The following is a 13,416-nucleotide window of genomic DNA, read 5'->3' as shown; positions in this document are numbered from 1 at the left end:
ATCCGCCTGCCAACGCAGGGGACACGGGTTCAAGCCCTGGTCCGGGAAGATCCCACATGCCGTGGAGCAACTAAGCCCATGCACCACAACTACTGAGCCTGCGCTCTAGAGCCCGTGAGCCACAACTACTGAGCCTGCATGCCACAACTACTGAAGCCCGCGCACCTAGAGCCCGTGCTCCGCAACAAGAGAAGCCACCGCAGTGAGAAGCCCGTGCACCACAATGAAGAGGAGCCCCCGCTCGCCACAACTAGAGAAAGCCCACGCACAGCAACGAAGACCCAATGCAGCCAAAATTAAATAAATAAATTTATTTAAAAAAACAGAATTTTAAAACATATCTTGAAGCTTCTGAAGACTCTGAAAAGTACCACAAAAACCAAGACTGTATATCATTTCTTGGAGTTGAATTTCATCAATTTCTTATATCTAAATGATGGAGAAATAATATGGTACAGTATAAAAGTCAAGGACTTTTAGAGTCAAAATTGGTTTCACATCCTAGTCCTGCCACTTACTAGCTATATGACCTTGAGAAAGTTAATTAACCTCTTGGATCCTCAGTTTTCTTATATGTAAAATGGTGAAAAGTAACATCTAACTTCATGGGTTATTATGAGAAGCGGGAGAATATAATACAGTGCCTGATAAACAGCATTCACTAAATGTTAGTTCATTTCCTCCCTAACTATTTGTTTGCATATCATAAACTCAATACATTCTTGCATATCATTAATTTTTACCTTATTTTTATATATTCAATGATTAAAAATAAAAAATATTACTAATATCATGGGGGCAAGAAACAGGTATGAAACTTGTTACCTTATAAAAAGTTTAAAAGATTGGGAAGCACTGTTTAAAGACAAACTCAGAAAAAAAATAAAGGTTATTAAAAAACAAAAATCATGAGAAGATCCCACATGGTCACAGCTTTTGTACTGGCCCAAAGTGATTTTATACTACAAGCACCTGAAACAATCCCCTACAAAATCTCACAGTTAAAAAACCTTACCACATTGATCAAATATAGACAATAAACTTAGTGCTAGGCATAGATCCACTGACACAAAACTGAGAGTAAATGAGTCAACGATCCTAAACTGTTTCTGAATAGTAGAATATCACAAGCTTTCTAGCATGGAAGGAAAGAATGAAATGGGTTACCCCAAATGGAAATATACAAATTAGGTATCAATTCATGGCACTTACTAAAACCTCTACTTAAAATTCTTTACCTCCAGCGAGCAACTAAGCCCGTGAACCACAACTACTGAGCCTGCACTCTAGAGCCTGCGTGCCACAACTACTGAAGCCCAGGAACATAGAGCCTGTGCTCTGTAACAAGAGAAGCCACCGCAATGCGAAGCCCGCATACTGCAATGAAGAGTAGCCCCTGCTCGCCGCAACTAGAGAAAGCCTACCCGCAGCAACAAAGACCCAATGCAACCAAAAATAAAAATTAATTAATTAATTTAAAAAAAATCTTTACCAAAACCACGTAACACATTTAGAAATACTGTAAGTACTATACAGTAATAAAGTTCTAGGTGAGTAAAACTTTAACATCATTGCAGCTAGGCTGTATGTCTATGGCTGCTTCTGCTTTACAACAGCAGGGTTTGGAAGTGTGACAGAAGCCATAAGGTCTGCAAACCTAAAATACTATTCAGCCCTTTACAAAAGAAGTTTGCTGCCCTCTGTCCTTGAGGGTGGCAATCCTGGCTCACTCATCTCCTCCCCACACACACCTCGTATATAGCTTCTATGTATCTGGTGTTAAAAAAAAATCTATTATACTGAATTGAATCGACAAACTTTAAAAACAGAGTTGGAGACTGCCTGTGTTATCAGAGGCATCAAGCAATAAAGTTACCAAAATTTGGAAAAGCACGTCAGAAGTCAGAGCATCATGTGTACTCTGACTACACCTAATATTTGATACATGCTTATATTTTATGCCTCTCTTTACCATTAAAAAAATCAGAGAGAGAATATCATTTATCTTAGTCTTTTTTATTCCTTAAGGCCATCAGTTCATTATACTGTAAAACATGTCCTCTAATCCTCTGTTTTTCTTCCATCTAGTTGTTTCATTCCTTTGTTAATTTAATTATTCAGTGGTAACCAAGGCTGGTGCCATGCTGAGAACTGAGAGAACAAGGATCCTTAAAACTTGGTAACCAAGGCTGGTACCATGCTGTAAAATGAGTAACCAAGGCTGGTACCATGCTGAGAACTGAGAGAACAAGGATCCTTAAAACTTGGTCCTTGCCTGTAAAGAATATCTAATTTTAGTTTAAAAGACATGTTTCAAAAAGGAGAAGAAGCACTATTTAAATAATGCCAGCAAATCAACAAGTGAGCCAAGTCAGGTATCTGTTACTATCACCTAGTTTCAAATATCCACCAGAAAAACACACACACACAAACACACATTACTTTAAATGTTCCACCATCTTGAATCAAAGAATTTCTGAGAACTGGGAAAACAGCCCACTCCATCATAGCTGCTACTGCTGGGGGAAAAAAAAGCATCAAAATTGTTTACAAATTCCCTAAGGCATTATATTCTTCCAAAACAGGAAAAGCAGTAAATAACCTTCTAGATAAATATGAACTGCCTGAAAGTGTTATAAAATGCTAAAACTTCTATCTTGAGACTGCAACATTTAACTTTCAAGATAAGACAATAGTTGTACCAGAGGAAAATTTTTAAAAAATAATAAATTCTGCATCAAAATGGTAGCTGTGATGGAGAAATATGGAGACTAGTCACTCAACAAACATCTGTTTAGCATTTATCTATAAGTATACAAATACTTATTTAGCATCTATGACAGGCTTTGTGCTAAATTCTGGGCAGAGTAGTGAGCAAGACAGACACAGACTCTTCTCCCTTAGAAACTAACATAAAGGAGAAATCCAACAGAAAAAGAATACATGCATCAATATGTTGAACCAAACATCCATGATTATTTATTAGGCCACTCAGTAGTAATAAAAGTTAATAGCTGTTCATTTAATAAACAAGTAACTACCATGTATCGACTGCAATGCCAATCACAGAAGCAAGCATATAAGTTCTTGCCCTAAGACTTCACAACCTAGGTGCTTATACATATACAAATAATTTTGATATAGTATAAGAAATAATTTAATAAAAAACTGTATATGACTTTCTAAGGAAGTACTTAGGATAAAACAACTTTATTCTATTAGGGAAAGGGAACTTGAGTCAGGTAAGGCTTCACATCAGTAACCTGAGTCTTAAAAAATGAAAGCAGGGGCTTCCCTGGTGGCACAGCGGTTAGGAATCACTGCCTGCCAGTGCAGGGGACACAGGTTCGAGCTCTGGTCCGGGAGGATACCACATGCCGCAGAGCAGCTAGGCCCGTGCGCCACAGCTGCTGAGCTTGCGCTCTGAAGCCCGCGAGCCACAACTGCTGAGCCTGAGTGCCCCAAGTACTGAGGCCCGCGTGCCTAGAGCCCGTGCTCTGCAGCGAGAAAGGCCACCCAACAGGAGGCCCGCGCACCGCAAGGAGGAGTAGCTCCCACTCGCCACAGCTAAAAGAAAAGCCTGTGTGCAGCAACGGAGACCCAATGCAGCCAAAAATAAATAAAGTAAATATATTAAAAGAAAAAAAAAAAGGACAGCAGTTTGCCAGGCAACGAATTTCAGACAGAAGAGAAAACTACAGTAAGTAAAGTCATAGCACAGGGTACAGTACAGTGAAGGAGATGGAGAATGAGGCTGCATCAGTCAGTCATTTAGGGGTTAGTTCATGAACAGTCCTGTATATCACAATGGCATATTTATACAATTTATATAATTACCATGGGAAGTTTGGACCTTGGTAAATTTATAAAAAGGAACTTGGTAAATTAATTTAAAAAATTATAGTACCATAATTAGCTGTGTAGTATAGAAAAATAACTGATGGCTGTGTGAAGTGTAAAAAGGCTAAAGGACCAGAAGCAAAGAGACCTGTTTTTAAAGGCTATTATCAATACAATAGGTCAGAGGAGGGAGGCTAGACCAACAGAATAACAGGGAGAAGGGAGAAAGTGGCGTGTTGATGGCATTATTCAAGGTAGTGGGTAGGTGAGAATCACCATGCATAGGGAGGGGATATAACGAGCTACATTTTAGATAAGCTGAATTTTGTATTTTTATTTGTAGGACTCACTGGTAGACAACTGAAAATTCTTACTAACTCCATTCTTCTCATTCCTTCCCATTCCAGAATAACATGTACTCATTAAACAATTTCTTTTTAAAGTGCTTACCACATAACAGGCACCTTTATAAATGTTGGAAATACACAGACAGCAAAGTCCCTCTTCAGGGAGCTTACATTTTAGCCTCCTCTTATGATAACAATGATAGGAACACTGTTTTACAGTGAAAGGAACAGTGAGGAAAGAATAGGGCAAGGTTAAAAATATGGATATACAATACATAATCCATGTGATTTCTTCAAAGGTAAGCTTCAAGGTAAATATTTTAAATTCCAATTGCAATTGAAAAATAAAAGTGGTCTCTTTTTTTTGGTAATGAATAAGCACTTGATAATTTACATGTCTGATAGGTTTTGATTTTCATGTATAAGGTTTGCTTACACTGAAACATACATGTGGCTAATTTTCTTATATGTTACATCATCCTAATAATACTAGAAGTTACACTCTTCAGGAAAGTACTGAAAATTGAAAGGCTACCAAGTCATACAAACTGAGTTTTGTTCAAACTGCTTTAAAAATTGTTAATATTCTCCTCTTAACTTTAAAGTTTCTTTCCTACTTGTCCATGAGAAGCAGCTTTGCTGAAGCAAAGTCTGGTCATGACTTGTGATTATTAAACAATTAACTGTAGGATAGTATTTTATTCAAAGTACTATGCAGGTATTTCCTCCTACATTTTTAGCTTTTAATCTCCCAAACAGGCTAATGAACCTGAATTCTTAATCCCTAAAGGAAAGCTTACATGAGACAGTTATTTAACATCTACAACTGCAGATATATATTTCAAAAACTTTAAAATAAATTGCATCTTTTTAAAAAATGGTATGAAAAATGTCTTCTTCAATTCCTTGACAAACATTTGATTGTCTATTTTCAATAAGATTAGCAAATATATCCCATACTTAGGTCATTTGTTCTTTGTTATCCTACACTTTGTCAACTTCCCATCACTTTCAGTACTTCTAAGTTTCCCCAAAGTTATTATTATCAACTCTCTTATGTTCCACCTCATCATTGGTCACTGCCTGGACCAGGGATTCCCTACAGAAGCAGAACAGACCCTTAGGGACCTTTTGAAAATTTGCAAGGACATTTTTTGGTTGTCACGATAAGTTTGACAGGAAGGAGGGTATTTAGTGGATGAGGACTATGGATCCTAGAAGTCCTAAAATATATGAGACAACACAGGACAACAAACAACTGCCTGCATCCCTCAAGATTTTAAAAGACTCTACTGGACACTGAGTAGGTGAAAAGCTTATCTATGATTATCTTAGTCTAGGACTTTACTACATATAAGATATATCATTTTTGCACCATTTTAGTGAAGACTGAATTTTCCAGAATTGCAGCTATCATGTAAATTGAGGTAAGATTCCACTTTGTTTCATTCAAAATTTTACCAAAAATTGTTCACAACTTGGGAAAAATTAGTTTGTCGATGACGATGGCTCTTATGGTATTTGAACTGCCAATGTAATACAGCTGAAATCAGCCTGCATTTATAGCCATCCCACTCACAATGATTTCTTTGCACTGGTGCCATATGCCAGCAACTGATCAGTTCTTCATTGTGTCTTCTAATGTAATCATGCCTGAGCACTTACATATTTAAATAGTAGACACGTTATTTTCTAATAAAATACTTATTTTACCTTTATGCTTCAATTAGAGCAGTACACTGATTTTTAAAAATTATGCTTATGGGTATTTTTTATTGCCTATAAATCTTTAGGATATTACAGGAAACTTTAATATTTGTTATAAAAAGGGGGCTCTGGGCTGGACAGGTTTAGAATCACTGGCCTACACTTTAGCCTTCACGTGCCCAGACTACTAAAGATGTCTCCTAACTGATAGCTTGGATTCTATACACTCCCTTTTCCAAAGAAAAGTACCTACAGATGTAAAAAAATCACCAATATTATTTCTATCTTCAAAATACCACAGGGCTCCAATTGCCTTGCAAATCAGTCCAGTACTGAGATTTTTACAACTCTCCATAGAGAGGTGAGTTCTGCCTAACCTAATATCTTATCCAGTTTACATCACAGACTGAACACTCTATTCAGAAAGCCTTATTTCTGGGATCTATCCTCAATATTTTGAAATATTTTGAAATAACCTATAAGGAGAAAGAACCTGAATGTATATATATCCGAATCACTCTGCTGTGCACCTGAAACCAACATAACATTGTAAATCAACTATACTTCAATTTTTAAAAAAAAGTTAAATAATTAAAAAAAAGAAAACCTTATTTCTAAGGAGTCAGCAAATCACAGCAGAAAGAGTGTTAGGATTTAGAACCTTAGGCCCACCACTTATTAGGAGAATGATCCTGGATGAGTTACCACTTTCTGAGTCTCCTCGTTTAAGTGACAACTGAAAACGACCTTCTTCACAGGGCTGTGGTATGGAATGAATCAGACATAGCAGGAACTCAAAGAGTTTGCTACTTCAAACTTTTTATCTGTTTTGTTCGTTTACTTCTTCCAAGGATGATACCTGGCTGGTGGTATCCAGCAGTGCTCAAGAAATGTCTGTTGAACAAAAGCATATTGCTTTCTGAAACCTTTCCAGCTCACTAACTCTGTTCCAGAAATTTATCAGTTAAGTAACGATAACTGAGCGCCTACAAATTGAGTGCTTACTTGAAGTAAACACCCAGTCTGCTCTTCGGAAACAAAACCTGCCAGAAAATGACAGGTCAACAATAAAAGATGTCACAAGACTGTGTATGACTAGTCAACGAACAGTATGTACAACAAGTGCTGTGCATCTAAGGGCAAGACATATCACTGTTGGCTGGATCAACACGGAAGGTGGTGTGGAAAAGGGATGAAAGAGACTTTCTCCAACTAATCCATTCTTCTCACACGTAGCCTGAGAGAACTTTACAATTGTCCAACAGGTCACTCCTCTGCTTAGAGCTCATCAAAATGCAGGGGACACGGGTTCGAGCCCTGGTCGGGGAAGATCCCACACACCAAGGAGCAACTAAGCCCGTGAGCCACAACTACTGAGCCCGCGTGCCACAACTACTGAAGCCCACGCGCCTAGAGCCCGTGTTCTGCAACGAGAAGCCCGCGCACCACAACGAAGAGTAGCCCCCCTTGGCGGCAACTAGAGAAAGCCTGTGAGCAGCAACAAAGACCTAACGTGGCCAAAAATAAATAAATAAATTTATTTTTTAAAAAAATAATGTTTATATTGATTTCACGTCAAAATATCACTGTGGACATACTGGATTAAATAAAAATGCATTGTTAAAATTAAATCCACCTATTTTTTTCACTTCTTAAATATGGCTACTGAAAATCTAAAAACACGTATGCGGCTCGCATTGTTTCCACTGGACAGTTTCTTTTCCCAGCTCATTTCAGCCTGAAGAGACCCCCTTACTATGTCTGACTGGGTCCTGTTTACCTGGCCTATGACTCTGTAGATGATACTACTGGCGCCTGAAACGTTTTTTCCTCTTCACCGAGTCTGCCGCTACTCATTCTTCAGACCTTAGTTTTACAACGATGGTTACAGCGCTTTCTCCTAGAAGCCTCCCCTGGCCTCACCCCCTAGCCCCGAAAGACTGGACTGGGGTCTCCTCCTACATGGTGGGAACACCCACCCTACAGCACTTATCACACTGCATCTGCAATTGCCTGTTCCCTGGTCTGTCTTCCCGACAAGAATGAAAGCTCCTTGAGGGACCAGAGATTCTCCGAACACGCCTACTCGTCAACGCCGGGCACCGAAGAGCATCAACTCTGAATAAATGAGGGGTGGTACAAAGAGAGTGGATGAACACAGGGACGACCCCGGTTCGGGGGTAAGGGTGTAGAGAGGTGAGACAGGGACTGGGGTGGGGGGGGGCGGTGGGGGAGCGCTAGCGGGTAAGCTCGGGCAGCTTGGAGCGGGAGAACGGCAGGAGAGCCGGCAGACTCACCAGTCTCTGGTCAGTGTCGGCGTCCGACAGCTTGGTCGGTGGCGGCGAGCCCTCACCGTAGCGCAGGCCCTCGCCGGCGCTGGCGACGCCGCCACGGGCCGCCATGACTCTGCGGCGCGGGGCACTCGGAACGCCCCGCTGCCTACGAGGCGGCCGCAGGGACAAACTAGTTAGGGCGGGTCCGTTCGCGGGTTTTACCTATGCCTCTCCCGCTGCGCTAGTGGAGGGCGGGGCCCCAAGGGATCTCGTTCTCACCCAGGCTCAGACCAACTTGTCCCCTCAAGCCAAAGGTCAGATCCGAGCTGGGGCCCCTAGGGTGTGGAGGAGTTTTTTCTTTGTTTCAGATTTGCAGGCCTAAAGCCAACGTTGGGACTCGTTGGGGCAAAGCGTGATGGGGCCCGCTTTCCTTCCCCTATCCCGACCTGAGAGCCTGGGTTTAAGCCCTGCGATCTGATGTTGGTCTCATCAGATACCGGACCAGGAGAGACCCGGAGAGTCTAAGTGCAGTGCCCAAGTTCCCTGACGTTCCCTGAGACCCACACCAGACCTTTCTAAACCTGCCCTCCCACACACACCCCGCCCAACCACTGATCATACTTCATAATACCACGGTTCTCCCATCCGTGAGGGCAATAGAAGTGGCAATCTGCTTACTCCACCCCTTCCCGCCATATGACTGGCTATATGTAAGATGAAATTACAAAGAAGAAACTTGTAACCTTCCACCCCACAAATGGTTTTGTACTGACTTGGATATAGAAAGACCCACTTTGTTATTCGTTTTTTTATTTTATTTTTCAGATTTATTATTATTAATTTTTAAGTAAAGCCTTTTGGAGCAAAAATTAACCAACAAATGAAGCCAATGTAGTGCTTTCCAACTCCTGTACCAACTTGGCAGCTCTTTTGCCTTTTATACCCATTGCAAAAGCAGCTTACAAATCTTTTCTTTTTTTTTTTTTAATTCCTGATTTAAAAGTTTTGAGGATCTACTAATTTATCGATTTAGTTAATATTATTAGCAAGCCCAAGAAGTTAGGGCCTGGAGGAATTTACAATCCAGTAGGGAAGATAAAACTAATACGAAGTGATTATAATGTATTCCAGAACATGAGACTATATGCATCATACAGCAGTATAAAGAGGAGGGGACTAGGAGGATAGAAGAGATCTGAGTTCTGGTGTATGTTCCTTCATTTTCTAGGCTTGTGTTCCTGAATATACCCATTAACTGCTTCATATCTCTCCTTACCTGTGGAAGGGGAGTAACATTTCTCCAACATTCTGACTCAGGGAAATTGTAAGGATAAAATGAAAAAAGGAAAAAAAAGAATATGGAAGTAATTTGTACAATACACTTAAGAAGAGAGTTACTACCACAATTTGATTGGTGTTTCTGGGAGGGAGTGGCCATTTTTAACCAGGGTCATCAGAGGAAGGTTGTCGGAGACTGAGCCATTGAGGTGGTCAGTAACAAATGGGTAAGACTTTTTTACATGAAAGAGGAGGAAGACTGGAAATGTTAGCTGGAAACAAACAGAAATGAAAAAGGCGGCATGTAGAACTGGGTTAAAAAAAAAAAAACATGCCAAGACTCTTCAGAAAAATGGCCTTATTACATAAATTAACTTTCATTAGACTGATCCACAAGTATCGAGGACATTGGTGAACTAAGTAAATAAATTGGATTGGAACCCACAGGTCATTCATTCACTCATCCATTCATATATTCGATAAATATGTGTTAAGCATCTGTTAGGTATCAGACACTCTATTCGGCACTGAGTCTACAATGCCAAGTAAATAAATAAGATACAGTAAGTCCCCTACATACAAACCTTCAAGTTATGAACTTTCAAAATGTGAACGTACGTTCGCATGTCCAATCACATAAGTTAGTTCACGTGTCTGGAGTACACTGTCCCATGTGTGCATCCTCTACAAGTGGTTGTGCTTTTATGTACTTTACTGTACGGTACTGTATAGAGTAGAGTAGTGCAGTACCTTTATTTTAAGTGCAGGATGTCCAGAAGCAAGCGTAAAAACAGCGATGTTGTAGCTGGTACTGCTAAGAAGTACAAAGGGATAACAGTGGAAACAAAAGTGAAAATAATTGAGAGAGTGGAGTGAGGCGAAAAGATGGTGGACGTGGTTCATTCTTACAACATGAATCGTTCAACCACCGGCACGATTCTAAAGAACAAGAACAAGACCATGGAATGTGTGAAGTCTGCCATGCCGATGATGTCAACAATAATATAGAAGAAGCGTGGAAAAGTGATGGAGGAATTTCGCGCCAAGCTGGCGGGTAATCCCCGCGTCAGTGTGACACGCTAGCTCGGAAGTATTTTCTGCCGCTGTCGTGGTTCGTCCACTGAACTGCATGGTCGCTGTGTACATGGGCAGAACATGGGCATCGGCAAGAACAGGGACCTGCCCTGGCCCCTGCTCAGAAGTGAATATAGGTATTTCCAGAGAAAGACCACAACCTCTTCAGTAGAAGGTAAACAGAATTTGGTGATTATGGGTAGGAAAACCTGGTTCGCCATTCATTCCAGAGAAGAACCGACCTTTAAGGGACAGAATTAATATAGTTCTCATTAGGGAACTCAAGGAACCTCCACAGGGAGCTCATTTTCTTGCCAAAAGTCTGGATGATGCCTTAAAACTTATTGAACAACCAGAATTAACAAATAAAGCGGACATGGTTTGGATAGTGGCGGGCAGTTCTGTTTATAAGGAAGCCACGAACAAGCCAGGCCATCTTAGACTATTCGTGACAAGGATCATGTGGGAATTTGAAAGTGACACATCTTTTCCAAAAATTGATTTGAAAATATGTAAACTTATCCCAGAATATCCAGGTGTTCTTTCTGATGTCCAGGAGGAGAAAGGCATTAAGTACAAATTTGAAGTATATGAAAAGAACGATTAATGTGAAAGTGTTTTCTGATCTATTTTAAGCCTCCTCCTACGCCCCCCCAAAAATTATGTATTTTTTGTTATAGAGACTTCTGTTGATTTTAGATCCATGGATAATTATTTCTAAGCAAAGTATTTCTATTCCCCATTAATCTTAACTAGACTCTATCAGACACCATTTGTGAAACATTTCTTGCTGTAACTGCCTGAATACCCATCAGGAGTCAAGAATAGGTGACCAGCACCTGCCTAGGGCAGAATATCTACCAAGACAGCCCAAAGTGGGAGACTCCCCTGGTAGCATGAGTTGAAACAACCAGAGCCCATAGAGCTAGGAGCTAGGCAGATGGGTCCAAAGGTCAGAAATGGATTATAAACAGAAGAGCTAGCATTCAATTATTAAAATTAGATCAAAAGAGGGACTGTGAATTACTTTATATCACACTTCTGAAAAAAATTCTGTTCACTCAGACCAGGAGTCAATAAGTTGAAAACGTCAGGATATAGCAGCTCATGCAGCTCAATATCAAAAAAACAAACAACCCAATCCAAAAATGGGCAGAAGACCTAAAGAGACATTTCTCCAAAGAAGATATACAGATTGCCAACAAACACATGAAAGGATGCTCAACATCACTAATCATTAGAGAAATGCAAATAAAAATACAATGAGGTATTACCTCACACCAGTCAGAATGGCCATCATCAAAAACTCTGCAAACAATAAATGCTGGAGAGGTGTGGAGAAAAGGGAGCCCTCTTGCACTGTTGGTGGGAATGTAAATTGATACAGCCACTATGGAGAACAGTATGGAAGTTCCTTAAAAAACTAGAAATAGAGCTACCATACGACCCAGCAATCCCACTACTCGGCATATACCCTGAGAAAACCATAATTCAAAGAGTCATGTACCACAATGTTCATTGCAGCTCTATTTACAATAGCCAGGACATGGAAGCAATCTAAGTGTCCATCAACAGATGAGTGGATAAAGAAGATGTGGCACATATATACAATGGAATATTACTCAGCTATAAAAGGAAACGAAATTGAGATATTTGTAGTGAGGTGGATGGACCTACAAATTGTCATACAGAGTGAAGTAAGTCAGAAAGAGAAAAACAAATACCATATGCTAACACATATATATGGAATCTAAAATTTAAAAAAATGGTTCTGAAGAACCTAGGGGCAGGACAGGAATAAAGACGCAGCTGTAGAGAAGGGACTTGAGGACACAGGGAGGGGGAAGGGTAAGCTGGGATGAAGTGAGAGAGTGGCATGGACTTATATACACTACCAAATGTAAAATAAATAGCTAGTGGGAAGAAACAGCATAGCACAGGGAGATCAGCTCAGTGCTTTGCGACCACCTAAAGGGGTGGGATAGAGAGGGTGGGAGGGAGACACAAGAGGGAGGAGATATGGGGCTATATGTATAGCTGATTCACTTTGTTATAAAGCAGAAACTAACACACCATTGTAAAGCAATTATACTCCAATAAAGATATTAATAAATAAAGGGGGGGCGAAACTCCAGGATATTCCACAGGGATAGTAAAAAGGCAGGTACGAGACTACCATTTCGGTGGTTAAAGGAGAAGGTCTGAGACCTTAAAAAACTTTGTTTCTGATCTTCAGTGAGATTGCATGGGATGTTACAATGATAGAACAAGAATTGGCTGCTCTTTCCAAAAAAGAATACTCTATTATCAAGTGTAATGGCTAAAATTAAAAATTCAGAGGTAATAAATTGAGAATGAATATTGCTAGAAACCAAAGTTAGTAAGTTACAAACTAAACTTCACAGAATTAAAAAATGAAAATTAAAACATGTTTTACCCATCACGTTAGCAAAGATTTAGATTAAGTATCCAAAAAAAAAAAATAGCATTTTCTGCCTTATAAATTGGTACAACCTTTTAGAGTGTAAGTTAGCAACATGAATTAAAATTCAAAATCTTCTGGGTTTGGACACAGAACTTCCACTTCTAGAAATTAATCCTGTACAAAGAAATGGACCCAAGAGTATTTGTTGCAACTTTTTTCTTCAAACTTGGAAACAGCCCAAATGTTGATTAATAAGAAATAACTAACCAATATGTCTATAAAATGTAACATCTGCAGCAGTTCAAAAGAATGAAGTACTGACAGAAAAATGCCAAAAACTGCTAAGTAAAGGAAACAAATTGTGTGTAATACTCAAAAATGTTTAATAAATGTTCATGTGGGGGAAAAAAAAAAAGAGATGGAGAAACTTCTCAGTGTGTGGATGCAAGATCAGCATCAACATCGAGTCCCG

General features: G+C 39.8%; 1 protein-coding gene and 1 pseudogene across 3 annotated transcripts in view; one reads left to right on the top strand and one right to left on the bottom strand.

Moving 5' to 3' along the window:
- Nucleotides 1-8,363, bottom strand: part of DNAJC15 (DnaJ heat shock protein family (Hsp40) member C15) — an 83,961-nt gene extending 75,598 nt beyond the window's left edge. For 2 of the 3 annotated variants that reach the window (XR_016388686.1, XM_089899511.1), the window contains exon 1: nucleotides 8,192-8,363. Coding sequence is in view for 2 of the 3 variants with exons in the window: in XM_089899511.1 (XP_089755637.1) it covers nucleotides 8,192-8,296 (105 nt within the window). In the remaining variant the exon portion in view is untranslated. The remainder of the gene's footprint in view (nucleotides 1-8,191) is intronic. The other variant, XM_022574908.3, reaches the window with a different exon arrangement.
- Nucleotides 8,364-9,224: 861 nt separating this feature from the next.
- LOC149746856 (dihydrofolate reductase pseudogene) lies at nucleotides 9,225-11,424 on the top strand (annotated as a pseudogene).
- Nucleotides 11,425-13,416: the final 1,992 nt, after the last annotated feature.

This window comes from Delphinapterus leucas, chromosome 18 (genome assembly GCF_059928025.1).
Source record: "Delphinapterus leucas isolate spDelLeu-1000000601 "Yukka" chromosome 18, BTC_Dleu_Yukka2, whole genome shotgun sequence".
Lineage (NCBI taxonomy): Eukaryota > Metazoa > Chordata > Mammalia > Artiodactyla > Monodontidae > Delphinapterus > Delphinapterus leucas.
This window is presented reverse-complemented; position numbering and strand designations above follow the sequence as displayed.